At 43.8% G+C, this 27,438-nt stretch overlaps 1 protein-coding gene across 4 annotated transcripts in view; it reads left to right on the forward strand.

The window, feature by feature from the left end:
* Positions 1-7,739: 7,739 nt before the first annotated feature.
* LOC115655966 (CD99 antigen-like) overlaps positions 7,740-27,438 on the forward strand; it is a 36,867-nt gene continuing 17,168 nt past the window's right edge. Inside the window, exon 1 of one of the 4 annotated variants that reach the window (XM_030572098.1) lies at positions 7,740-8,153. In XM_030572098.1, the coding sequence (XP_030427958.1) occupies positions 8,093-8,153 (61 nt within the window). In that variant the 5' untranslated portion in view covers positions 7,740-8,092. The remainder of the gene's footprint in view (positions 8,154-27,438) is intronic. The other 3 variants (XM_030572113.1, XM_030572091.1, XM_030572103.1) reach the window with 3 other exon arrangements.

Raw genomic sequence — 27,438 nt, forward strand, 5'->3', positions numbered from 1 at the left:
TTATGATATCAAGATCAACAGCCACTCAGCTCATACCATTAATCCATTCTGTCAAACATACCTCAACTATTCTAGATTTAAAAATTCCACTACCTCACCTGCTAGCTTCTTCTTGTGTCTACCAGCACTAGAGCAGACTTAGCCAATTAGGAGAGTCTCTTATGTGTAGGGCTCTACCAAATTCACAATCCATTGTGGTCAATTTCATGGTTATAGGATTTTAAAAATAATAAATTTCACAGTTTCATATATTTCAATCTGAAATTTCATGTATTGTAACCATGGGGGTCCTGACCCAAAATAGGTGATGTGGCGGCATCGTAAAGCTCTTGTAGGAGGATCATAGTATTGCCACCTTTACTTCTGTGTTGCTGACTTCAGAGCTGGGCAGCCAGAGGGCAGCTGCTGGTCAGGTGCCCAGTTCTGAAGACAATGCAACTTCCAGCAGCAGCGCAAACGTAAAGGTGGCAATTCCATGCCACCCTCTGCTTCCAGAAGCAACACTACCTTCAGAGCTGGGCTCCTAGCTAGCAACCACAGAGCTTCCTGCAGCTGGGGAACTTTCCTGGCTTCTGCACTACCCCAGTGAAATGGGCAAGCGGAAGGATCTGAGTCCTTTCTCCCACTTCCTTTACCCAGAGGCCTCCCTACCCTCAAGGACTCCCCTTGCACTCTCCTGTCTGGCAGAGTCCTCATAACCCCAACAAGGCTGGGCCCAGGATTCCTGGGGGGCTCGACCCCCAACCTTGCTGTGGTCACTGAGGTCAGGGGCTAGGGTGTCCTCATTCCGGGGTCCTCTCTCTGCACTGGATGCTTTCCTGACCCACTGATCATTACATACGATTTAAAGCAATACAGTTTATTTAATTAACAATTAGTTTAAAAAGGAATAAGGAAAAATGGGAAAGATTAAAGGAAACACATCACCCCGCTCTGTGGCAGGGAACATCACAAACAGTGTCTCTGGAATGTCAGGGCAGTTCACAGTCTGTTCCTTGTAAGTCTGAGGTCTCTTTCTCAGGGTCTGGCTGTGCTACAGGGATGCTCCAGGTTGGACACTTGCTCTGGCGGTGGCCACACGCTCTCAGGCTCTAGGTGGCAGGACCCTTCTCCTCAGCATCGACCCCTGCCTTGTCAGGGTTACAATCCCCCTCCAAGTCTGGCCTGCAGGGCCTCTTGGCTGAGCCATCTCCCTGTGCTGGGCCTGCTGCCCAGGGTCCCTCTGGCTCTCCCCAGCTGCTCACCGCACCCAGCTCCGGACTGCTCCACTCTGCCTCAGCACAGCTGCTGCTGCTGCTCTGCCTCCAGCTCCCTGGGCTGCTTGTCTGGCCCCTCTGGCTCTGGTTGCTGCAGCTCCCCTCCCAGGGCAGGTCTCGCTCTCTGGGCTGTGCTCTGGCTTTTTGGGCTGCAGCTCTGCTCTTAGCAGCTTAGCTTGGGGCTCTGCTCTCTCCTGAGCTCAGCCCACTCTGTCTGATCCAGGCAATTCCAGCTCACATGGAGGATGGGACCCCCCGGCCTCCTGACTCCTTGATTAGCCTGCCTGTCCTGTCAATCAGGCTGACCTGTGGGGTTGGCCTCTCCCCATTGCCCTTGGGGACTGTCAATCTCAGGGTCCTGATTTCCCATCAACCCTTCCCCTTTTGGAACTGGGAGCTAGCCAACCAAAACACCCTCACTGAATATTAGTAAGGGGATAACAGTCCCCTTACACAAATGCAGGGGACTGTAAATGTGGGAGATCCCTGAAGGCAGAAGACTATAATTTTTTTTCATTGGTTGTTGCTGCTTATGATTTATGTTACTTGCAGATGACAGGTTTGATATTAGGTAGTATCTATGCATGTCTTTTATGAAGTAATAATCTGATTATGCATGACTTTGGGGAGAAAGTTTGAGATAGTGAAGTAGTCAAGCACCCAGCAGAATCTAATATGACAAAGTTTGGAAGGTTAATGGTATTCTACCTAATGACATGTTGACAGAGATGAATGGTGAAAACCAAGTTTATTTAATACACAATGTGCAGGCCAACTGCCATATATAATCATATATGGAGTGATCGAAGCACGGCAATAAAAAAAAAAGCACACACAGACCAAAACATGGCTCATTACCAGGCTATGCAGTGTACTGTGATTGGGTTTCTGTTCTCTTCCTGGTTAGGGTATCGGGGGAATGCTGTGGACTTGACCAGGAAAGAAGAGGCAATAGTGCAGAAGTCCAATACACACTGTTAGTGTCCCATGCCAGGAAACTATAGGGAGGAGTTGCTATATGGGGGATTTGAGGGGGAAAGTGCCACTGTTTTTTGTTACAGCAGTGCAGACAAAGAGGAGCGGGGGATTTTGCCCTCATGTGATGCTGCAAATGCCCATCTAACAATAACAGCGCCATTTATGGAAACCGGGAACTTTGTTCCCCCACTTCTAAGTACACAGAGAAAATCAGTAAAAATAATAGTAAAATGACCTATGTAAAAAGCTCCATTATCTCCCCAGTCCTTCTCCTCCCCAACTCATTCCTCACCATATCTGTGAGAAGAGATCTGGGGACATTTGTCATAATCTCAGCTGCATCCTAGTTCTTGTTCTGGCACTCGGTGGTAGTGCCTTCTGCCTCCTGTTCTCTCTGCTATACGGTACAGATTGACACAATCAAGACTGGATCCCGTGCACTAAAAATCAGCTCTCATTAGACAATATAAAAAGATCAGGCCTTCCTCCCTGCACTGGAGTGCCCGTTTATGGCCTAGGCCTTAGGTAAAGCACCTTGAGACTGTTTATCTTCTCTCAGCACCACTTTCTGGTACTTAGGATGCCTAACTGGATCAACAGTTCAGACTCCTGGTCATAAACCAAGATATTCTGCATACAGTTCAAATTAGATTGTATATCCTTATCACCACACATCTGGAGAAGCATGCTGAAGTGGGCCTCAGGCTAGCTTGTTGCATGATCTACTGGAGGCCTCCTCTGTGGTGTGATTCAAAAGCGACTTTGGAAGCTAGTAATGAAATGCAGTGATTGCACAGGAGGAGTGGATGCCAGTGGGAGATTTAAGACTCCTGTAGCCCAGTTTTTACAGGTGAGAAATTTCCAGATAACTTTACCTTAGGACATTAAGATTAAAAAACAAAAACCAATCAATCAAAAAACCCACAAAGAAACAGCTGAGGGGGGAAAAATTTTCAATAACACCTAAGTGCCAGTGAAAGTCAAGGGTCTTCAGCACTTCTGAAAAATCTTACCCCATAAGCAGCACGTGTGGCAGGTGAATCACAAAATCAATCAATGTCAACCAGTAAAGAGAGGCACAGAGAGAGAGAGTGACAGACTAATTCACTCCCTGGAAAGTTAAGTATGAGTAAAGGCTTCACCATTCTCAGAAATACACGCAGAACTCTTCTTTCTGACTCAGTTTTCCCTCAGTAAGTTCTCCACACACACAAATTATAAAATCAAGCAATTTCTCTTACAGACTGGCACAGAAGTTAGAGATTGTTATTGTTGCTCCTTTTTAAGGAGTCAGGAGTTGCTCTGATATTATGGTAATGGGAGCCAGATAAGTACCTAAGCAGATAGAATATATACTCTGAGGGTTCTCTTTTACACAATGTGTTCTCTGCCTCTCTCTCTCTCTGGTGATGGTTACTTTTCTTCTTCCTTCTTTCTACTTAAACATTTGCAACTTTCACATAGACTTTGAGTCTAGGCACCTTACCACAGGCAGGTGCCAAGACTCAAATTCTATGTGTAAAGCTTTCTTTTTAAGCAACATGTCAGTGTTTAAGTAGGAAGGAAAGAGGAAGAAAAATATAATTTAACAGCAGAGTTGGAGAGAAGAGACACATGCACAGTAAGCTAAGTTAGCAATTTGTTTCATGTTAAAATTCTATTATATAGCTATACTATATATTTCTAATTCTGGTGCCCATTACAGATTTGCAGAACGGGGAACATATCCTGTTACTGAAAGAACACCATGCCAAAAACAAAAGCAACTCCAAATTCTTTCTTCCTCTTATATTAGTCACTCTCAGATATTTAATTACGTTCAAATTGAAATGATTTATTACATTAAAAATAATACTTTGTGGCAGAGTAGGATGTATGGGCTGCATCACCAGTCTCTAGAGGTATGCTAGATCTTTCTGCCTCTGTTATTTATTTACTTGTCTTGTGTATTAAAGGAACCAACAGCAACTGGCAGTTTAATTGGAATGGTAAAGAAATAATTTAATTGAGTGCCTGACTTTAGTAATCCCCAGACGTTTATCATACCCTGAATGTAGGAATAGCAAGTGAATCTCTATTTAAATATGTACTGTGGTTTGACAAATAATACTTGAGGTCATGTTACGTACTAAAATAGATGGCAAAAGAGAGCAGCGTATTATCGTGCCATCATGGTGCTCTTATCTTAGCCAATGAGGGAACAATTTTCAGCTGGTATAAAACACCACTGCTGTCAATGGAGCTACGGCAATTTGCATCCACTGAGGATCAAGCCCAGTGTATTTTGTTTTCAGAGAGACATATCTCAGAGCAGCTTAAATTACTTACAGCGTGGAAACTATAGTTCAATACAACAGGAAGCAAAGTGAAAAGCAATTCCTATAAGAGCAACCATCTTGCTTCCGATAAAGTGACATTGTGGTATGGAGATATATTTCTTGTGAGAAAAGTGTTGGCAAGCTATTTCATTTAATTAACACTGTAATTCATAAAGCAGTATGGTAATTAAGTTCTTAATAAAATTCCTATTGTATATGGTTCACCTAGATGTGTTCTAGGTGATTTTGAAATGATAGGTCACTTACGCCAATACAATGGGATCATAAAAGGACAACATACAGAAGAAAAGATTACACTTTTTTAAAGGGAACTCAGGGATCATTTATAAAGCTGTGTAAAAAACGTGGTCTCAAGAAGGAATCAGAAGACGTTGTGGTGTTCAGAATCAGAGAGTACATTTCTGGTGTAAGGGGCAGCATGGAAAAAAAACAAATAGACTTTAAGTGGAGAAGGACAAAGGGGACACACACTAAGGCTATGTCTACAGCAGAATGACATTTAGCTTCCATGTTAAAATCCTAGTGGAGAAAACAAATTAACTAACACCACTTTCAAATATACCCTTTTTCCCTAGTGTAGACACAGCCTTAGGAGCAGATACAGCAACAGTAGGAACACTAACGAAAACAAGGTTTCTGTGGCCACAGATGTTTTTTCTATTGCATTACGTACACCGGTGCCTTGGGTACAATAGTGTTCCTGCTGTTGTTACCCCTGGGGGAGTGGAACAGTTGGTAGCAACAGTGGGAAACTTTCTGTAGGCTTGATATTCTGCATTCACATAGGTGGGTTACTCTTTTTCTATAACTCCTGTGCATACATTTTTCCTAATAGAACTTTGACTATGTAGTTACAAAGTCCTGGCTTTTGTAGAGAGATCAGATCTGCTTACTTTGTGAACTACACTTGAGCTGTAGTGTCTTAATATGTCTGAGGTCATGAGGCAGAGACCACTAGAAGAAACAAAAGATTAGCAAGGTTGGAACAATTCAGTCCAAAATTTGGCCAGGGGTTCCATTCTGTATGCACCCCTAGAACTAGCAGTTTTTCCCACAGTACAGTTGTCTGACAAGATAATACAATTGTCACAATTTTTCTGTTGCCAAAGCGAGGGAAGGGGATTGTTTACAAGTAAGTTATGTTGCAATATATGTTTTATGTCTTGCCCTCAAGGACCAGCTGCTGATCTGACCTTCAATATCCTGGGGGCATATACTGACTGAAGTGTCGCAGCTACTCCATTTGGATCCACTGCTGGGGAGTCCTGCTGAAGTCAACAAGATTCTGCACATGCACAGGGGTCTCTGCTAGCAGATCAAAATGCAAAATCTGTCTATCCCCTTTCTCTCCACTCCTAAATAAATAAATTTTAAAAAAGAGAAAATTATTGTAGTCCAGCTTTGTCTTTATTTTAAAATTTACTTGCAGTAAACTATAAACATGGGAGTCCCTACAGCCTGGTTGCACAGAGGAATAAATATAATTAGAGGCCTGAATCTGTGCCAGAAGTAGTTTCAGCAGAGGCAATGGCTGTTCTTATTTGAATGTAATCTTTATACATTGATATTTATCTTAATATAATTATTTTGTCACAAAGACTTCCATATTGTTTGTTAGCTCTACTTGGAAAGAGATATGGTTCAATCATAGAATATCAGGATTGGAAAGGACCTCGGAAGGTCATCTAGTCCACCCCCCTGCTCAAAGTAGGACCAATCCACAGACAGATTTTTACCCCAGTTCCCTAAATGCTCCCCACACTGAGCTATCCCTCCCAACTGCAAGTGACGAGTGGGATTACTGATGTATGGCAGTGCACATTACAGGATAGGCTTTTAATATTGTATAATATCTGGGAAAGCAGGCAGGAGTAAAGGACTATATTCTTTGTGGCAAAGATATAAAACCTCTAAATTGTAACTTTGATGAAGAAATGTGGATTATTTAGCTGTGTTTAAATAAAAAAAGGTTTATATATGTAAACAGTCCACCCACATCTGAATAATTCATATAAAACCCAAATATAGCACTTACATACTGTGACATGTTGCACAAGAGAATTTTAATTTAGATTTGTGTCTTTTTAATTTAGTCATAAAAAGTCCAATCTTGCATTGCTTGTGCATCCCAAATTCTCTGCAACATCAAGGAGAGTTTCTGATGTCCAAGCAAAGGAGGAGCCAGCTCCCTGCAGGCAAGATTGGCAGGCTTCTTAACATATGTTTAATTTTAGATAACATTTATCAGAAAATGTGGCAGGAAGGTGTGGTCTAGCCTAACAGACCCTGTATTTCAACTATCAAAGCCTGAGAGAGGATTTAATTCATCTAGTTCATCTCCTTTTGGGATTTATTTTAAATATCTCCTGTTTGCAGGTAGGCCCGTGAGAGGTTTTAGAGCTACAAAACACAAGTCCCGATGTCCAACATCCCCCCTCCATAAAAGTTTGAGTGCTTTTCGTTGTTGGATTCCACCTATCCCCAGAGACAGCCCCAAGCATGAAATCTGAATCTGGCTTTTGACCCCTCTCCCCTTCCACTTCCTGTGATTCAAGAGTTCCTCTCTTTTTTTCAACAGGTATGGAGACAAAAGGAAAGGTGTTTCCCATACCACACTAACCTGAAAGAGGCCAACCCCTACCAATTCACTATCTGGAGGCAAGAAACCTATACCTAGCAGGCATCTGAATCTGGAAGGATTAACAAGATAGTATATTTTATTGGACAACTAAAAGTTATTGCCTCACCCATGTTGTCTCTTAATAGTATCCTGGGACCCATATGGCTATAACTACACTGCATACAATCCAGGGAGGAGGTTAGTTTCTTTGCACGTCCAGAAAAGCCCTCCCTGCTGCCGTTTTTGCCAGACAGCAAAGTAAAAAACCGGTTTTGGCACCAATTGCGTTGAGTCATTGCTCTCTCTCTGCACCAGTTTCTGGCTCAGATCTGCATTCTGACAACCTTCCTGCCCTCCCACTGCAAACCCTCCCTGTGCCCGTTAGCAGCCTAACATGCCAGCTGCTGCACTCTCACGCTATTTTCCGCAGCTCGGGGACAGCATCTCCCGATCTGCAGGGCGAGACCTGCTGCACCGCACCCCACCCGCTAGTCTCCCGTGACCTAAGGCGTGGCATACCCTGGCAGAGATGCACGCTCTCTTCTCCCGGCCAGAGGCCGGGAAAGGGGGGAGTGGAGGTTGGCTGCCCGTTCGTCTCATTGGCTGCCTGGGGCCATCTCTCCCTGCGGATTGGCTGCCTGCCTCTGGTAGGCAGGATTCTTGGAGAGAGGGGACAGCTACATCCCCTTTTTTGGCTGCGGGGTGAAATTGCTGGTTGTGCAGGAGGATCCCGGGCGCCTGGAGGGCTGTGGCTGCTGCTTGTGGCGCACCCGTGAGCCGCTCCTGGCGGGAGTCTGGAGTTAGTGGCTTGTTGGAAAGCAAGTTAGAAGTGTGTGTGTTGGGTGGGAAACCTGCGGGGAAAGTTTGCACCTTAGTCTCCGGAGCGGCAGCAGCGGATCATGCAGCGGGGGAGACTCGCCCTCCTAGTGTCTCTGGCTTTTCTTCTGCTCCACGTGAGAGGTAAGAAGGTGGAGCAGACGCTGGGGGAAGAGGGTCGCTGCAGTGCAACTCGCCCCTCTTTCCCCTTGCGCCGACGGGGATCTGTGGCGGGGGGTTTCCTGTGGGGCTGCGCTCCCCTACGAAGCCTTCCCTCCCTCCCTCCCTCTTGCCACCTAGGGGTGGGGGCTGGGAGCTGTGGCCCGCTGCCAGCATAGCCTGAACAAAGGAGCGGCTGGACGGGGGACGGGGGATGGCGGGGCGCCCAGGCGGGAGATCCGCATGGCTGAGTGGCTCTCAGGGCGGGGTTGTAGCGCAGACTGGACAGTGTCCGGAGCTCCCCTTTGTCGATACGGAGGTGCTTGCCCAGGGGGGCGGCCCGTGCCGGGACCCCTCTCGCTGTTTGCACGGGCTGGCCGCCGCTAGGAGAGAGCGAGCAAAGAGCGGAGCTGCGGGCTGAGCCCCGGGCGTGGGTGTGCGCCCTGGGTCCATAAATGGCTGGTCCACCACCTCCGGCCGCGGCGCTGCCTCCCTAGGTGGGATGAGCCTGATGCTCTGCCTCTGCTCCCCCAGTGACAGCCACCCACGGAGAAGCCTTCGGAGGAGGCAGCCGGATTGGAAAAACTCCCTTTTGTGCGATCGGGGGCGTGCCCCCTTTTAGTTGGCAACTCGGTTTTTTTTGTTTTTGCCGTGGAATTTAATCTCTGGGAGAACTGGATTTGCAGTGACTGCGGAGAAATCGCCTTAACCGTGGGCACTGAACGTGGCGCTACTGGAAATGAGGCAGAGGGTGATGGGGAGGATTTACTACGCGGCTGGCACACAGAAATAAGCCAAGTATATTATGCTGGGCCGGTTGGCCTGCTCGTTGTCTGGTTTGGGAGAACTGAAAGGATCTGGGAGTTGTCTCTTCATGTATTGGTAGCCTGGGGAGGAGAAATGCTACATACTTGTAAGGCTGGGGAATCCTTAGCTGTCTTCCTGCTGGAGTATCTAGCTGACATCTTTCAGGGAAGGTGGGATGCCTGAAGTGCCTCTCATTCTCCCACTAGATCTGCACAGAGTAGTCCTCCTCACATTTGCCCGTTGAACCGTAGATACAGAAAGGGTAATGGGGTCACTTACAGAGGAGGTAATGTTGTCCTTTTTAAAAAAAGTGTACTGTATAAAAATGTTTATTTTTTTCACCTCTCACTTCATAAATTGTATGTACCTAATTAGTTGATGTGTTTTCATTAATTTGTGCATAGGAGGAGGCAGCTTTTCTTGAATGCCATGGAAAGTTTTGGCACAGTCAGAGCTCTAAAACAGCTTCCTGTTTAGGAAAGAAAGAGGAGTTACTTTAAATCAGAGCAACAGTTACCCAGTTGCAAGTTAACTTTGAGTTATCAGCACAATTACTATCCTATGGGGAAACTTCTAGGTAAACAAAAAAAAAGTTGCTGATAATTTCCCTTTGATTTTAATATTCTTATGAGCAGACTTTTTTTAGCCTTGAAACTTTTGGCCATTTTTTTTTGCACAGAATATTTATTTAAAAACAATAGGTTGAATGCTGGGCTTCTGATGCATTATTTGGAGAAGTGCAGCTACAATAGCTAAAACTACTTTATCCAATAAGAACTTATGTAAACTCTATGGCAGGCCTGCACAACATGCGGGCCGCATGTGGCCCGCGGAGGCTCGCTGTGCCGCCCGTGGCGGGGAATCAAAGGGCTCTGGGCTGCCCGCAGCGGTGGGGAGCCCAGAGCCCTTTAAATCCTAGCCGTGGCCAGGATTCATAGAGCTCTGGGCTGCCCGCAGCAGCGGGGAGCCCGGAGCTCTTTAAATCTCAGCCACGGCCAGAATTGAAAGGGCTCTGGGCTGCCCGCAGCAGTGGGGAGCCCGGAGCTCTTTAAATCCCAACCACGGCCAGGAATCAAAGGGCGCTGGGCTGCCTGCAGCAGTGGGGAGCCCAGAGCTCTTTAAATCTCAGCCGCGGCTGGGATTCATAGGGCTCTGGGCTGCCCACAGCCGCAGGGAGCCCAGAGCCCTTCAAATATGAGCCGCGGCCGGGATTCAAAAGGCTCTGGGCTGCCCGCAGTGGTGGGGAGCCCAGAGCTCTTTAAATCTCAGCCGCAGCCGGGATTCCTAGGGCTCTGGGCTGCTCGCAGCCGCGGGGAGCCCAGAGCTCTTTGAATCCCAGCCGCGGCGCCAGCGGATGGGTTGGGGCTGAGATTTAAAGGGCTTGGGCTCCCCTCAGCTGCAGGAGCTCTGGGCCCTTTAAATCCCTGGCCCAGCCCAGCAAAGCTCCGTGTTCCCCCAGCCGCCAGAGCCCCGGGCCCTTTAATTTGCCCCTGAGGGCTCCCAGCCACCTCTTCAGCTGGGAGCCCCTGGTTGATTTAAAATGAAGTATCACCTCCCTACCCCCAACCTTCCTTTTTGGCCCATAGCTGTTTTGGTGGGGCAGCGCTGGGGAAGGAGGGTTTGTTACTGCAGGGCTGGGCGGTGCTGGGGCGGGGTGTTTCCCCGAGGTCCTGAGAGGGGTTGTTTCCATGGGGCCAGGGGGTTTCAGCCCTCAGCTGTTTTCTTTGGAGTAATGTGGCCCTCGCCGCTTTACAGTTGTGCTGGCCTGCTCTATGGGCTAAGGCCTGATGTGATACAAGGATATGTGATACAAATTGTCACTTACTTTGCACAGTGTGTCACTTAATTACTTCTTGCAAGTATGGTATTATTTTAGCCACACCAAAGAAGGCTAGTTGATGCTACATAGTCATATATTTTTCCTGTCAAATATTTAGCAAAACTGTTAGTTTAGAATCACTTGTTGCCTCAGAGCTCCAGAGGACATGCTGTAGAACAGGGGTGGCCAACCTGTGGCTTTGGAGCCACATGCGGCTCTTGAGAAGTTTAATATGCGGCTCCTTGTATAGGTACTGACTCTAGGGCTGGAGCTACAGGTGCCAACTTTCCAGTGAGTCGAGGGGGCTCACTGCTCAGTCCCTGGCTCTGCTCCGACTCCACCCCTTCCTGCCCCCTCCTCTGAGCCTGAAATACTCTCGCTTCTCCCCCATCCCCCCAGAGCCTCCTGCATGCCACAAAACAGCTGATTGGGAGGGATGGGGGAGGTGCTGATTGGCGGTGCTGCCAGTGGGTGGGAGGCATTGGGAGCAGGAGTATGGGAGCCAATGGGGGGCTGCTGACCTATTGCTGTGGCTCTTTGGCAATGTACACTGGTAAATTCTGGCTCCTTCTCAGGCTCAATTTGCCCACCCATGTCATAGAGAGAGAGAGGGATGTTAAGTGTTTGAGAAACCTTTGCAAAGAAGTAAATTGTTCTGATATGATCAGTAACCGTAACTCAGCTTGTTGTGCCTGGGGTTACAGTTCATAATGTGAGTGCATTATCCCAACCAAATGCATAAAAGACACAAATAAGATCTTTTTTTTTTCTCCAAACAATACTTGTATGCATTTATGCATGGTATGAAGAAAGCTTCAGTTTTAACCAGCGCGAAGCTACTTTAAATAAAGCAATTTACATCAGTTATCTAAATCATTTGATTTTAAAATATCATCAGTCTAAATCAGGTGGAGGTTTTGCAAAACTAATTTGAAAACTTGTGCTCTTACAACATTAGGCTAAAATATATCCTAAATTTTGAAATGGTTTTTAAAATGCCACTGTCTGTAGGGTATCTTATTTGAATTTTCACTACTTTGTCAGTAGCAGTTCTGTAAGTGTACGGTTCTGATCCTGCAAACACTTAAGCAGTTGTGTAACTTTTACTCACACAAACAGTCCCATTAACTTCAGTGGGGACTACTCCTGTTCTTAAAGTTAAGCATGAGAGTTTGCAGCATCAGAGCTAGCACTGTATTTTTTTATTAAATGTCACTCTAAATGGCATAAAATATTTGTCATTCCAAAGCAAAATTGCTTCAGTGTTAACAATGTTATAAACACAGGCCAAAATTGTTTTAAAATAAGAGCCTAAAGTTAAGATCACATTTAGACACATGCAAGTGAGATTTTCAAAGTGTGGAACTTCAGAGCAGAAAAAAATCTTTGTCATAGCTGAAATTTTACTAACAATTAGAAAATTTAAGGAATAAATACAAAACAACAACTTCATCACTTTAAGACTATAAAATAGGAAGAATGTAATTGTGATTTTAACTGCCCTGGCCTCAACTGTTTACTTCTTTAGTTGGTTTAAATTCAGACTTTGAAAAAAATGGTCAAAATACAGTTAAATTATGCATTTTAATGTTGATAGAATGTGGATCAAATTCCCCCATGCATCATTCTGAAAATGTAGTTCCAAGTTAAATGAGCAGTTAATGATTGCATTTCCTTTGGATACTATTGCTATTTGCCAATTTCTGGTGGGGGTATCATTTTATAGAGCCGCACATACTGTACTATGAAGCTGAAAATGTGCAGCAGGCTATTCTTTTTACCTCTGTCACTGAAAAGAGTTCAGTTCTGTGACTCAGACTCTGAAGGCTTTTACTTTTTAGACTGATAATTTACATAAAAAGACAACTGTGCATGCTAAATCAAAATGACTTCATTGCAGCAGTGCAGAAGTTCTTTGAAGTCATGACTGTGTAGCTTGGCAACAGTTGAACACTCCTCAGCTCTTCACTGCACAGTAAGAAACAATTTCTAGATATTAATGTTTGATGTTACTACTTTGGCATGTCAGATGGGGTTAGGGCGACCACACAGTATGACGAACTAGGAATGTTCTTAATGTTTCCTCTGAATACTGTGTTGGTGCCTCAGTGTCCCCATGGCAGTTCTTAAGTATCTGGCAGAGCAAAGGGCCAGTGCACCTAAATGCCTGACCTTCTGTCTCCTAGCAACTGATGGCCTGGGCCCCTCCTCTGCAAAGGTGCTAGCTGGAGGTGTTGGAGACAAAGGGATCAGGTGACCTCCTGGCCCGGGAAAGGAGCTGAGCAGAAAGGAGGGGCTGGAAGGGGTTGTTAGTCTGGAGCTGGCTGGGGATGAGGAGTGAAGTGCAGACGTAGGGGGTCTGGCTCACTGCACCCCAGAATGGACCCGGCCGAGGGGTCCGGTTCGCTGTATCTACAAGCCCTGTTTTAGACCCTGTTCCTGTCATTGAATAAACCTCTGTTTTACTGGCTGGCTGAGAGTCACGTCTGACTGCAAAGTGGGGGTGCAGGACCCTGTGGCTTCCCCAGGACCCCGCCTGGGTGGGCTCGCTATGGGAAGCGCATGGAGGGGCAGAGGATGCTGAATGCTCCAAGGAGAGACCCAGGAGGTGAAGATGTGTGAGCTTCTTGCCCTGAACAAGTCTGCTCCAAGGGAGAGGAGGCTCCCCAAAGTCCTGACTGGCTTGGTGGGGAGCAGTTCCAGAGCATCGCCCGGGGACTCCGTGACAAGTTGAACACTCCTCAGCTCTTCACTGCACAATAAGAAACAATTTCTAGATATTAATGTTTGCTGTTACTACTTCGGCATGTCAGATGGGGTTAGGGCGACCACACAGCAAGTGTGAAAAATTGGGACTGTCCCTATAAAATCAGGGCATCTGGTCACCCTACATGGGATGGCAGCTATACTTAAAATGTTTGTCCTTGTTTGACTCTTGTTACTGTGATCCATGTACTGGGGAAGGCATTATTTGTTTGGAGGATACAGTTTAGTACAAATTTACTGTAATTGCCATGTCCTTTATTCATTTAGTATTGCAAGAAGATGAAAGTGCACCCAGAAATCTACTAGCCAGAGACCAATAGGACAAGAGTGTGTAAAGAGTATGAGGGGAGGGAGGAGGAAGGCAAGTCACTAGGGAGTTGCAGGGGTCAGGGCTCATCTTCAGCTGGTAGAAAAGGGGAGGGTACATGGGTTTGTACCTGGTTGCATTTACTTTTTTGTTAGAATGTGGGAGAGGGGAACAACACTTCATCTTCCATATGAATCGCTGGCTAGTGTTTAATAAATTTGAAATCCCATGGCTACTTGTTGGGAAAGGAGCAAGTGGTAAAAGCAGCAGCATTGAAGTGCTCTGTCTGCGGACTCAGACAGCACCACAACACTTAACTTTTGGAGGGTTCTTTGCAATCATAAGGAGACTGCAAATGAAAGCAGAAATTATGTAGAAGCTGGTACATTGCCACTTCTCAAATATCCAGTCTTAGGATATGTCTACATCTACAATTTTGCAGCGCTGGTTGTTACAGCTGTATTAGTACAGCTGTATAGGGCCAGCGCTGCAGAGTGGCCACACTTACAGCAACCAGCGCTGCAACTGGTGTTAGATGTGGCCACACTGCAGCGCTGTTGGGCGGCTTCAAGGGGGGTTCGGGGAACGCGAGAGCAAACCGGGGAAGGAGACCAGCTTCGCCACGGTTTGCTCTCGCGTTCCCCGAACCCCCCTGCAAACTGCAGGGAAGGAGATCTGCTTGCTCGGGGATTCGGGGAACGCGAGAGCAAACCGCAGGGAAGGAGACCTGCTTGCTCGGGGATTCGGGGAACGCAAGAGCAAACCGCAGGGAAGGAGACCTGCTTGCACGGGGGTTCGGGGAACGCGAAAACAAACCGGGAAAGGAGACCAGCTTCGCAGCGGTTTGCTCTCGCGTTCCCCGAACCCCCCTGCAAACCGCAGGGAAGGAGACCTGCTTGCACGGGGGTTCGGGGAACGCGAGAGCAAACCGGGGAAGGAGACCAGCTTCGCCGCGGTTTGCTCTCGCATTCCCCGAACCCCCCTGCAAACCGCAGGGAAGGAGACCTGCTTGCACGGGGGTTCGGGGAACGCGAGAGCAAACCGGGGAAGGAGACCTGCTTGATTACCAGAGGCTTCCTCAGGTATGCTGGGATACCTGCTTATTCCACGGAGGTCAAGAAAAGCGCTGGTAAGTGTCTACACTTGATTACCAGCGCTGGATCACCAGCGCTGGATCCTCTACACCCGAGACAAAACGGGAGTACGGCCAGCGCTGCAAACAGGGAGTTACAGCGCTGGTGATGCCCTGCAGATGTGTACACCTCCTAAGTTGCAGCGCTGTAACCCCCTCACCAGCGCTGCAACTTTGTGATGTAGACAAGCCCTCAATTCCTTTCCCCTAAGTAGGTTTCTGTCATCAATGTACAAAATGTCAAATGGACACTTAAAAAGAAACATCTTTAACTGTACTTTTTAAAAGGCAAAAGTCATTAGTAACTCAACTAGTAATTCACTACATATGTTAGTTGGTCTCTATCCTTCTCACGTTTTGAATCTCTTAATAGGCTTTCTTCTTGGATCTCTGCTAGCAGTTTTATAGATATGCCCCACCTGACCCCAAATGTATGCTTATTGTGTACAGTAGAACCTCAGAGTTATGAACACCAGAGTTATTAACTGATCACTCAACTTCATACCTCATTTGGAACTGGGACTATGCAATCAGGCAGCAACAGAGACTTAGAAAAAAGAAAAGAGAGAGAGAGGCAAATACAGTCCACTACTGTGTTAAATGTATACTACTACAAAAATAAAGGGAAAGCAGCATTTTTCTTCTACATAGTAAAGTTTCAAAGCTGAATTAAGTCAATTTTCAGTTGTAAACTTTTGAAAGAACCACCATAACGTTTTGTTCAAAGTTACGAACATTTCAGAAAAAATGAGGAGTCCTTGTGGCACCTTAGAGACTAACATATTTATTTGAGTATAAGCTTTTGTGGGCTATTTCAGAGTTACAAACAACCTCCATTCCCAAGATGTTTGTATCTCCGAGGTTCTATAACTTTCACCTTTGTGCAGGATGGACGGTGAGAATACTTCATCCACAAGATCTGTTCACAAGAAATCTTTTAATCCCAGGTCTTTTCTTTTGAGTAAGAGAATTTTGGTCTAGGTAAAAATAAATTTTGGGGTGGGTTTTTGTTGTTGTTGCTTTTGCCCCCTCACACAAGATATCCATTGCCATTTTTGTTGTCTGCTAAATCTTAGTTGTTTGTCTGAATAAAAGGTTCCAGGTTTTTATTAAACAAAAGCTGTTTGTAAACTCCAGAGCTTATGTTGTCTGGATTTGATCTGTTGGCGTTTTAGTTATAACATTCTCTTCTCATGCTGGTCCTTTTATTTTTAAACTAGACCATAGACATTCATTTCAACTTTTTCTTTATTTAATTTTTACTCTAAACTACTGAATTGTTTCACAAATAGAAATTAAACTGTGGGGATACAAAAGTTATTTAATACAAAGTTCTGTATCTAAAGCTGGGTCTGCAGTTTTAAAACAGAGCGTATCTAATAGGCTTGGTGGTAATGATACAATTGTTAGTAGTACTCTTTCAATCTGTGGTGCCTAGTGCACAAAACAAGTTGAAGGAATGGAAGTGCCAGGTATCAACCCTTATTTTGTCTTCCTACTCCCTGCCCCACATTTAGGGGTAACCTAAATTTGGGGGCTGGGGAGATAGCATGCTTAAGAGGTGCATAGCAGAGTAGGGTTTTGGTGAAGGGTTCTGGGAATCTTGTGCAAATGGCCTTTGGAAGCTGGTGGAGAAGAGTCTGCTCAGATCCACATTCTCAGTTTTACTTTTTTTCCTTTTGTTTATTCCTTTTTTCTGTTACACTCCTTCAGTATTATATATCCTTTCCTGCTAACACTACTCATCTGCATTCTCCCTCTTCCACCAACCCCCAAACCTACGCACCCTCATTGTCAAACCCCAACACAACATTGTCACCCACATCTCCAAATCTTGTGCAGCAGTCCTGCGTCCCAGTCCCTCTTCCAGCTTCCTCCCTGCTAACTCCCACACATACATAGCCATCACCGCTTGAAGCAAACCGCTCCATGATTCCCTCCCCACAGCAACTCTGCACCAAGGTTTCCCTTCTCACATATACTGCAGCCCTCTATCACTCTCCCATGCAGCAGCCTTCTCCCCTCTGCAACCCCCCTTCATTCCATCCATCTCCCTGTCTTTCCCACAATGCACCTGGGAACCCCCACTGCTTCCTGCAACCACTCCCTACAGCAGATCCCTGGTTTGCTCTTGCTACCATCTCTGTCTTCCACTGCCTTACCATTCATGTGGCTGTGACCAGGAAGGTAAGGGACTGCAGCAAGCCCTTTTGAATGTCCCATGTCTGCAGCCAACAGTGGTGAAATTTGTGGTGGAGTTGCTTTGCCTTTGGTGACTAATGAGATTGTCATGTCAAAGGCTTGAAGTCTCATCATGTTGCTTTGATCAACATGTATGCCATATTTCACAGCTAGGACATTTTCAGGACCACAATAAATCCCCTGGTGGCCCCAGGCTGTATCACACTGTATAGTGTAACCCCTACACTTGCAACCAGATCATGCAAATTGATCTTTGAGAGTGGATGCTTATACCTGTATGGAGTCAGTTTCTGGGTATATGCAAGCATCTGGCCACACTGAACCTATTGATGGAGTCAGAGGAAGAGACTGAGGGATGGATTCTCAATTTATAATGGAGTAGAAATGAATTAGGATTGTCTGAGTGACTTGCCATGTGTATTAGTAGTTCGTTGTAACTTTTGATTGTTTTAGTGGAATAGTATTCAGAGTGTGGGATGGTTGCTCCTGGAGAAATAAGAAGTGGCTTTCAGAGATAAGGATGGAAGATTTAAATACACAATTGCTGTAATTTCTGGGCAAGAGCCAGTACTCAAGTGCAGTTCCCTAGTAAGTGTTAAAATGTTGCAGTCACTTTCTTTGGGGTGGGATGTGTGTTTACTAATCACAAAACACTTCATAGCTACACAGATAAAATCTTTATGGATATGGAAATTAAACTATCAGGATCTGGGTGCTGTCCTTTGGTATCATGAACCATGATTTACATTAAATCATGGCTTATGACTTCTTACCACCTGGTCTTTAAAACATATAATGTTCTGTTCCCTCTCCCTAACAAATGTGGGAAAGACACTTAAGTGTACAGGAGTATAAAATATTCTTTAGTGGAATGATAGGCCATGTTAGTAGTTAGCTCTTTAGTGAAGAAAAATTGGCATAAGCCATTCAGTGTGAGTTTTATTTTCCTATCTGCAACAGGATTTGTCAGTCTCGTTCTGTTGTATGGTGTCAGGAAGTTAACTGCTTGCTTGGGCCAAACATTCTTCTTTTGATGAACCTGAATTTCCAACTGATTTTGGAATTGTTTATCTGTTAATTTCCTTTGTAATTGTCACAATTTGTCAAGTTGTAGAATTCTTATGAGTAGCTTTAACATTCATGTGAGGAAACTGCTGATGCCTGAGATGCATAGGGCTAGGTACGCATGAAGTACTTGTGAGAACACTGAAACTTGCCCCTAAAATTCTCTGTCCTGGTTTGAGACACGTGCTCTTGTTGCCGTGAAAATCTCATGGGAATAATGTTGTCTGCTTGTGATCTCCACATGAGGAATACAATACATTAACATTCCCTGAGGAATGTGTAATGGTCCTGGAAGCTCTGTAGTTCCAGATATTTGTATAGTTTTACTAAACAGAAATGGAAAAGAGTATTGCTGTAACTGACAACATTCTTTTTGCCTTTAAACCCAGAAATTGTCAATTAGTAGCATAATAAAGGAGGCTACTGATAATTTAGCTTTGGAAAGGGCAGAATGAACAATGAATTTACATTGACAGTATCTTCTTTGGTGTTGATGGGATGTGTGGAAGAATGAGAACTTTCCAGTAAGTGTATCACCGGTTAAGGAAACCTGATTGTTGCAAGTTCTGTTCATTGTTTATCACAAGTCTTTGTTAGGTTTGTGAAAGTTTAAAATACCAGCCCTTGGACAAGTTAAACTTGGAAACTGTGTGCTGTAGATGATATAAATACTGTGAAGGTTAGTTTGTAAGTCTTTTGGTCATGGAAAATGAACAAGGCTTTTATAGACTTTCAATAGCTGGATTTTCAAATGCCAGTGGTAGAATTTTCAAATGATACTAAGGGAATTAGATGCCCAATTTACATTTAATTTCATTGGGATTTGGGTGCTGAATTCCCTGAGGTTTTTGAATGTGTTTGTAAATGATGCAAAACCAATATAAAAGAATATAGGGACTTCCAAAGAGCTCTAGATTTGAAAGTCTCTTGCTCTGAGGAAAAGACGTCCAAATCCTGTGACTTGGATATGTTATAAAAGCACTTGGTTTTGTGGACTTATCATTGTTGCTACTATCTTCCTACTTATTGGCAACATGTGGTAACTTCTTGGATACCATAAATTGTATTAGCACAAAATAAGTCCTACAGTTTTTTTCACTGAGAAGAAGCTTATGTAAAAAAAATCTTTCCACCACTATATTTAACTCTTCCCTGCAGAAATTGGGGATCATTCCCTGTATATTAGCTGTAGCCAGTACCTAAATTTTAACAGCTTTACATTTGGAAAGTGAACTTTTTCTCGGGGGAGAAGAGTCAAATGACAACATTCAGCTTTTTAAAGGAAAGCTGAATGTTACATTTGTTGTGAAGATGAACAAAAACAAATACTGTCTAAAATAATAAGGTGACTTAACCTTAAATTCAGGCCTTTTCTACGCTGCAGAGTTTTGTCGCTAAAAGGCAGCTTTTGGTGACAAAATGTGGAGATGTACACATGAAATTCCACTTTTGGTGACAAAAATCTTCAGTTTCAACAACAAAATAAAACCACCTTGATGAAAGTCATAAAGCTTTTTGCAGCAAAGTTAAAATGACAAGGTGTGAGTGTAGATACTGCCATTCATTATATCGCCAGAACTGTCCTCCCCCAGTATCCCACAATGCCTGCCGTGACTGTTCTGCTCACTGTTTTGAAATCTGCAAGCGTGTGCCCCTCCCCTTTCAAAGCTCTGTTCTGACAGCTGAACATGTAGCACTGCTCTGAGCAACACAGAGGAAATCACTAAGGTGGAATGCTGCTCTGGGAACACAGAGACAGGCAGGCAGGGGCAGATGTGTATATGTGTGTGAGAGAGAGACTGCTGTGAAGAGCCATGGAGGGAAGCAGAGGCTGAAGCCAGGGGTGTCCCTCCCACTGCCTCAGGACTCATGCTTCCGGCTGCTGTCTGAATTTACGAGACAGCATGCCAGCACACTCACTCTCCCCCAGTACACACTCTGTCTCCACACACACACACACACCAGACATGCCAAACCTGTGGAAAAAATGCAGAAATTGGGCTTGTTTTTGGCTTAATTGGCTTGTGAATTGCTTGTTGGCTAGTTTTTGGCTTGTAGTTTTGTTGCTTGTGTGGTTTGTAGCTTGTTGCTTCTTTGATCGGCTCCTGGCAAGCTGGGGCAAGGGAGTGGGGGGAGCAAGCAGGGACCAGTGGGGGTGGGGAGAGTCAGGGGTGCACAGTGGGTCCACCACAGTCCCAGACTACATGCCGGGGGATCTAGCCACAGAGAGTGTTGGGGTTCTTAGCGATTGGCTTGATTTGGCCTTGTTTTGGAATGGGATTAGCTTGATTTTTGGCTTATTGTGAAAGTCGGGGTGCTTATTTACCATGTGAAAATTGGTATCTGTGACACACATGCTCCGTGTCACACACTCTCCCTTCTCTCTCCCTACACACTTCATTTGAAAAGTGACTGGCAATCTAGTAGGATGCTTATGGAACAATGGGATTGAGAAACCTGCATCATGTGATGCTGTACTTGCCCCATGAGGCACTGCAAACCCTTCCCAAAACATCCTGAGGCCAGTTGCACAGTGGGATAGCTACTCACAATACACTGTTCTCTGTGTTGATGCAAGACCTGCTAGTGTCGATGCATTCCACCAGCACCAGGAGCACAGTGTGGGCATGCAACAGTGCTTTAATTAAAACAGCATAACTTTTGGCAACAAAACTCTTCAATGAAGACATAGCCTTAGTCTGACTGCATTGTGGTTGTGACCTAACTTTATAACTAGGGGATACTAAGAGCTGGGTAGTGCTTCTCTGGGAGGAGTGAACTTCCAGTGTTCTTGCTTTTCGCAGATGCAAATACCTACATATGCTCTTTAAATAGTCTTACATTAGACAGTGTTGGAATGTACCCATTGTGGGATGTAATAGTTGTATATGCTCTCTTGATTTTACACTATGTAACAGGGTGGATTTGATTTAAATTGTGATTTAAATCTGGAAGACTCGATTTAATCATAATTTTCTACATAAAAGTGCGGTCTTATTGCTTGTTATAACCTTAATACGTATTCTTCACAGCTCAGAGATAGATGTAGGTTTTATTTTTAGAAGGTACACACTATACATTTTTAAACAGTGTTTTATTTTGAAAACTTTTCAGATTAGTTTTACAGCTATATCAGAACATGAATGATTGTTTGGTTATTTCATTTACCAAAGGTAACTGAAGCAGATATTTATGAAGTCACTAGGAGGTGAAGTATCTCCAGTTCAACAGGTTAATCAATAATATTTGGAGGATTTTCTTACCATGCTGTATTAGGAGGAGAACATCACCAGACAGACATTTAAATTGTTTTATTTAACTAAAACAACAACGTTAAATATTCTGTTTTTTTCTTCAACCGCAAGCATATAATATTATAACAAAACAAGTGTATGTCCCTTGCTTCTCACATTTATCTCCAGACTTCTTCTCCTTGTCCAGCTCTATTCCACCCCTAACACTCCTTCTATTAATTGAACTTTTGAAACTTTGCATTCTTAGAGAGAGGTAAGTGATTGACTCTGTGTACACAAATTGCAGAGGGACAATAGAGTTGAGGTCTGTTGTTTCTCACCTTTGTATATTCATTTATTTATTTAAAACATTTTTGCTGTTTACAAGCATGTTACCTCTAGAGACATAAATCCACAGTTTGAGAACTGCAAAACTAAGCATCTCTGATGGTATCTTCTAGACCAGGGATTGGCAACGTTTGGTGCACGGCCTGCCAAGGTAAGCTCCCTGGCGGGCCGAGCCAGTTTGTTTACTTGCCGCATCCACAGGTTTGGCCGATTACGGCTCCCACTGGCCTGGGAAGCAACACGGGACGAGGGATGTGCTGACTGCTGCTTCCCACAGCCCCCATTGGCCTGGAGTGGTGAACCATGGCCAGTGGGAGCTGCGATCAGCCGAACCTGTAGACGCGGCAAGTAAACAAACTGACCCAGCCCACGAGGGGGCTTACCCTGGTGAGCCGTGTGCCAGACGTTGCCAATCCCTGTTCTAGACTGAGCACTGAGTCCCGTTGGGTAGATAGAAAGATTAACCTAAATAATCTATACGGAAGCCTGTGGAACCACATAAGATTGGGTTTCTAATCCATGAACTATTGGAACTCATTTACAAAACTCTTCTTAAACATTACATGAATATATTGTCTCATACTATAGAATTCCATGATAAGATACATTATAGCTCAAAGGTATCTCATTTAAAACTATCTTTAGATAAGTTATTCCTCAAAAAGCATTTTATCAAAAAAATCCAATTTACTAAAAAAATAATCATTGATTTTTATCCACCCTGCTATGTAAAGTGTACACACTCATGTTTGCGTCTGCAAAGTGCACTTTGTGTCTGCAGTTTTGTGTTCACACAAAAGGAAACTGGGTAGAGGCCATTGTGAAATATATATTCCTTAAGCTTTGAAAGTCTTTATTAAAAGTTGTCCATTTCAGTAAGCAAGTGAGATGTTTTGCCGTTGAGAATGTCCTGATTGTGTCAGGTGCTTAGATGCCATGGCAATGATACATTATACAGTAGTGTCAACCCCACGCCTTCTCTGAGTATAAGAATTTATGTAGAATAGAATCAAGTGTGGTAAGCTCACCTCTGGGGAGAATAACTTTCCCAGAAACAAAGATGGCAAACATTTTAACCCTATGCTAGCTGACTGTGTGCTCTGAGACCATACTGAGGTCCCTAGGGAAAAATAGTCACCTCATTTCTGAATCTATGTCCTTACTGACCCCAACCTTGTGGAACTAAACTATGGTACAGAATTAGTTCTGGCATTTGGGTAGTGATTTGAAGATTGGACACTGGATCTTGGGCCTTAATCTACCCAGCCCAACTGAATGGCTTCAGAGGCTCCCAGATTTATTGTTGCTATGTGGCAGGACTGATTTTGGTTTCTGGATAACAGCTGTCATTAGCCTTATTAAATACTGAGCTCCTTGTGACAGATTCTGTAACCTCCTGTTTACCCTACTCTTGTGTAGTCTCAGGCGTTTATCTGGTGATTCAAAGCACTCTAACTCTTTATTCCTAAACTAAATGCTTCTGTCAAGCCATCCACATTATCAGCACCAGAGCTTGTTTTGTTTGTGATGCAAGCCCTCAGTGAATAGATTTCTTTTGTTACAAAATGTGCCATAATTCCTAATTTCTCTATGCAGTCTTGAATGGATATTAACGTAGATCGACATAATTTGTGATGCATCCCCTGAGTTCCAGCATGCACCACAGACACATGTGGAAACATGAAACGAAGGTATGTGTTGGAGAAAGGTGGTCTCTTGAATGGATGTTCACATCTGTCAAAGGATCCTGTGTACATTTTCACTTCTGTTCAATGGAAGGAATGGTCTGTTTTGGACTTCAGCATCAGTAGCTGAAAAGTGATAATGGACAACTGCTTATTTGCTCCTTGTTTAGGTACCCCATCATTTTAAAAAATGTCATTGCTACCTTGGAAGAGGTGTCTAGAAACCATTCTTTTTGCATAAAGGCCTGTTGGGAGACTTTTGTATGTGAACAAATAACCTTGGTAAGTCAAATACATCTTGAGCAATATGAAAGAAATGTAGGTTTCTCTTTTTTACTGATTCTAGAGGAATATTAACTGTCATGGTCACCAATGTTTTCTGACTGTAAACATGCTAAATCCAACAGGACTGAATATGCAGCAAATAGCTGCTTTTTTTGTATTTAGAAAATCTTCACTTCATATTCTGTCTGTATCATTGTGTCATACTTAGAATTTAAGCTCTTTGAGGTAGGGTCAGTCTTCTTTTTGTATCGTACCTAGCACAGTAGGGTCCTGGTTCATGACTGGAGCTCCTAAGTGCTACCACAGTGCAAATAATCAGTAGAAAATAAACTTAAAGATTTGATATATGAGCAAAGTTTTGATAGGTGAAGTCTTGTAAGAGAGTTGCAGACTAAAAACTACAGTACAGGATTTCAGTTCAGAAGATTTCATGGTATGCTGCTGCAGAGCTAATTATAAGCTGCTGCTTGTCAATGTCTGTAAACATCTTGTCACAGTTTTTGCCCACAGCCCTGCCTAGAATGAGATGACTAATACAGCTGCAAGTTCTGCTCCTCCCGCAGAGTCATCATCACATTCAAGTTTCTCTGCTTAAAACTTAAAAAAAGAAGTTTTTGCAGAGATATAAAGGGAACAGAGATTTAAGAGGAATAAAAAAGTTTTCACTTTGTCCTGCGCTGCTTGTTGGTAAATTTGTTTTTCTTTTTCGGTTCTAGATGTTTGTGACATTCACTATTTTGGAAAAAAAAAGACTGTCAGAATGTGGGATATGCAGTGGATGTTTTTATTCTTGGATCACTATATGCTGACAGGAGGCAGATAACTGATTTGGAAACAAATGCCAGTGAGCTCAGAACAGCAGTTCCTAGGTTTAAACTTTAAAGTATTTTGCACAATTTTATTTTTATTTGAAGTGTTGCTTTTACTAATTGCATATGTGCAGACCTACCTACCATGGCACTAGTCTCTCATGGCTGGGTAGCAGATATTCCCATCCTTCTTATAGGTCCACTGAAGTAAGGGGAAAAATGGAATTATTAGTGGGGTATATACCTTAGCCAATTAGTTTATTTTATCATCCATTTATCATTGTGTTATTTGGCATTATGGTTAATTCATATGCTATTTCATAGTTTGTCAATGTATGCAAAATAATTTAAATTGTAGGATAATAGAAGTGTAAGACTCACAATAATTTAGAGTGATGAGTGTGTGTTAAGTATATAAATAAAGCATAGCTGGAATACAAGGCCTATAAGCTGAAACCTGTACATTTTTAGCTTAGTCATCCTAGGCCAGGCTTAAGAATGCTTGATATTAGTGGGTGATCTGGGAATAACCTTATGCCAGGAAGGTCACAAGATCACTATAAAAGATATGCCCAATGTTACAAAAAACTAGATTGCAATACACTGCAGGGTATTTTTCAAGATCATGAGACACTGGATTGTTAGATCGTGGAATGTCCTGTCGTGATCGCAGCATACATGTTGTGCTTAGATGCTAATAAGAATAAGTGAAAAGTAAGAAACAGCTATGAAAAATTGGGCACTCCAATATTCATAGGGTATAAGGAAAACCCTCATGCATCTGCATAATGTATTAGGTATGATCAGAACAACAAAATAAAAGAGGTTCCCTGATTGGGTAAAAGTGGGAAAGACCCCCACCAGAAACCCCAGCAGGAACTATCCCTCTATTGACAATAATCTGTTGAGAGGTCCATTGGGGACCCTAGGATATCTTTTGAGGATGTGAGGATGACTGCAGCCTTAGTCATTGCATGGATTTTTGTAGGATTTATATATGTATGGGTCATTGTAACTTTATTGCTTTAATAAAACTTGTAGTACAGATAAGACTTTGTATTTGTGGTTGTGTTTGTGGTCACTCTCCTTGGACTTTGTGTTCCTGGAGTCTCCAGATTTGAGAGAGACACCAGAGGTAATTTTCACGCCATTGAGCTCGAAACTGTAGCGATAGCAGGTGAACCCATGGTAGCTTAATACAAAATTACTAAATTCAATTTAAATTTAAAAACTCCTACAGGAGAATAGGAGTGGTATTAAATATGATTATAGGGAATTGTGCAACCTGCTTGGGACAAGCTGTTTTACCCTCTGTGGAGATGCATCATAATAAATCCTCAGTCTCATCCTGTACTCCTGCTCATGACCAAAGCAGGAGCTGCTCTAAATCAGTTGTCTCATGCCAGCTTCTGCAGTGGAATGTAGCTCTGGTTGTCATTTCCTTTCCCACCCTGTTCAGTGAAGAAGCTTCCATGAGTCACAGCAACAGAGTTCCATTTCAGTGTCTGGCCCTCTTTAGTGGCCTTCAGTTCATCAGCCCTTCAAAGCTTTATATTTGCTCAGAAATAGCTTTTGCCTACCTAGTGCTTCAGATGTCATATTTTTAAATTCATTTTCCCAGCTGTCTCCAGCAATTGGCATAGCCTGTGTCAGTCAGGGCATCAAGGCTGGTAGCTTCTGCTCTGTTAGAGGTGCAAGGTTTTTTCTCCCTAGCTCTCTGCTCATATGCTTGAGAACACTTGAAACTCATGGATTTGTATATTGTGTGTATGGAGAGGTGGTAACACAGCAGTTTCAAAAAGTGCTCTAATGCTGCACTATGCCTCTCATAGACAGACACAACTGATGCATTCTTGATCCTTTATGGTTTCCAATACTAGTGCTTCAGAGGAAATTGCGTGAAATGCTGTCCATGGACAATTATAAAATAACCTTTTTTTCCCTCCATTTGTGCTGGGAAAGAAGCTTGCAATCTTCTCCCTAGTATCTGAACCTCATCCCAGTCATTCATACCTCTCAGCTCAGAATTGGATTATTGCAGTGCATTCACCACTGGGGCCAGATTTTCATTTTGAAAAAAGTTTAACATCTGGGGATCCTGACCTAGATCTGGCCCTAAACAGGACTATATCTGAAGACCTCTCAATAACTTCAGTCCGGCGAGGCTTCCTGCTTTAAGTGGTTACCCAGAGCATATCATACATGCCCAGCAGTCAAAAAGAGGCTTCAGTCTTATTTGTGGGTGATGTTTACAAGTGAAAATGATAAAACCTTAGCATTACAGTACTTTTTTGGATCTTGGCTCTCTTCGACTGCTTCTCCCCTTCTTGGACAAACCACCGCAGAGACAGTGAGCTGAGATGTTCAAACGAACAGTTCCCTTGTGTTAAATGTCAGGTGATGGTGGAGGCAGGGAGCTACCAGTGAATAGTCCTCTTCTCCGCAATTGGTATCTCCCCTCCAAATATACCTTTTAGTCCACCGAAGCCTAGATTTAATTTAACTATTCCTCATGTGATGCTTTTTGTGCTTCACATAAAGTTTTTTAAGTTTTTGCCTGTCTAGGTTAGGTCCCATTTTCTGGCTATTTTGCCTTTCTGCATGCCCATTGTAAACAGACCAGTTTATCTGCAGGCCCTGAACGAAAGATTTTCTTTGCAAAATGGATAAGCTTCGGCCTTTGTGATCCACTTTTATGCTGAATTCCTAAGATGATATGGATGTATCTTGCATTCCTTTCTAAGGTGGTGTCAGTTCCCGCTGAATCATTCTGGCAATATGTCTCATGGGCATGTCCACTCCTCTGAAGTAG

The sequence above is a fragment of the Gopherus evgoodei genome, chromosome 1 (assembly GCF_007399415.2).
Source record: "Gopherus evgoodei ecotype Sinaloan lineage chromosome 1, rGopEvg1_v1.p, whole genome shotgun sequence".
Taxonomy (NCBI): Eukaryota; Metazoa; Chordata; order Testudines; family Testudinidae; genus Gopherus; species Gopherus evgoodei.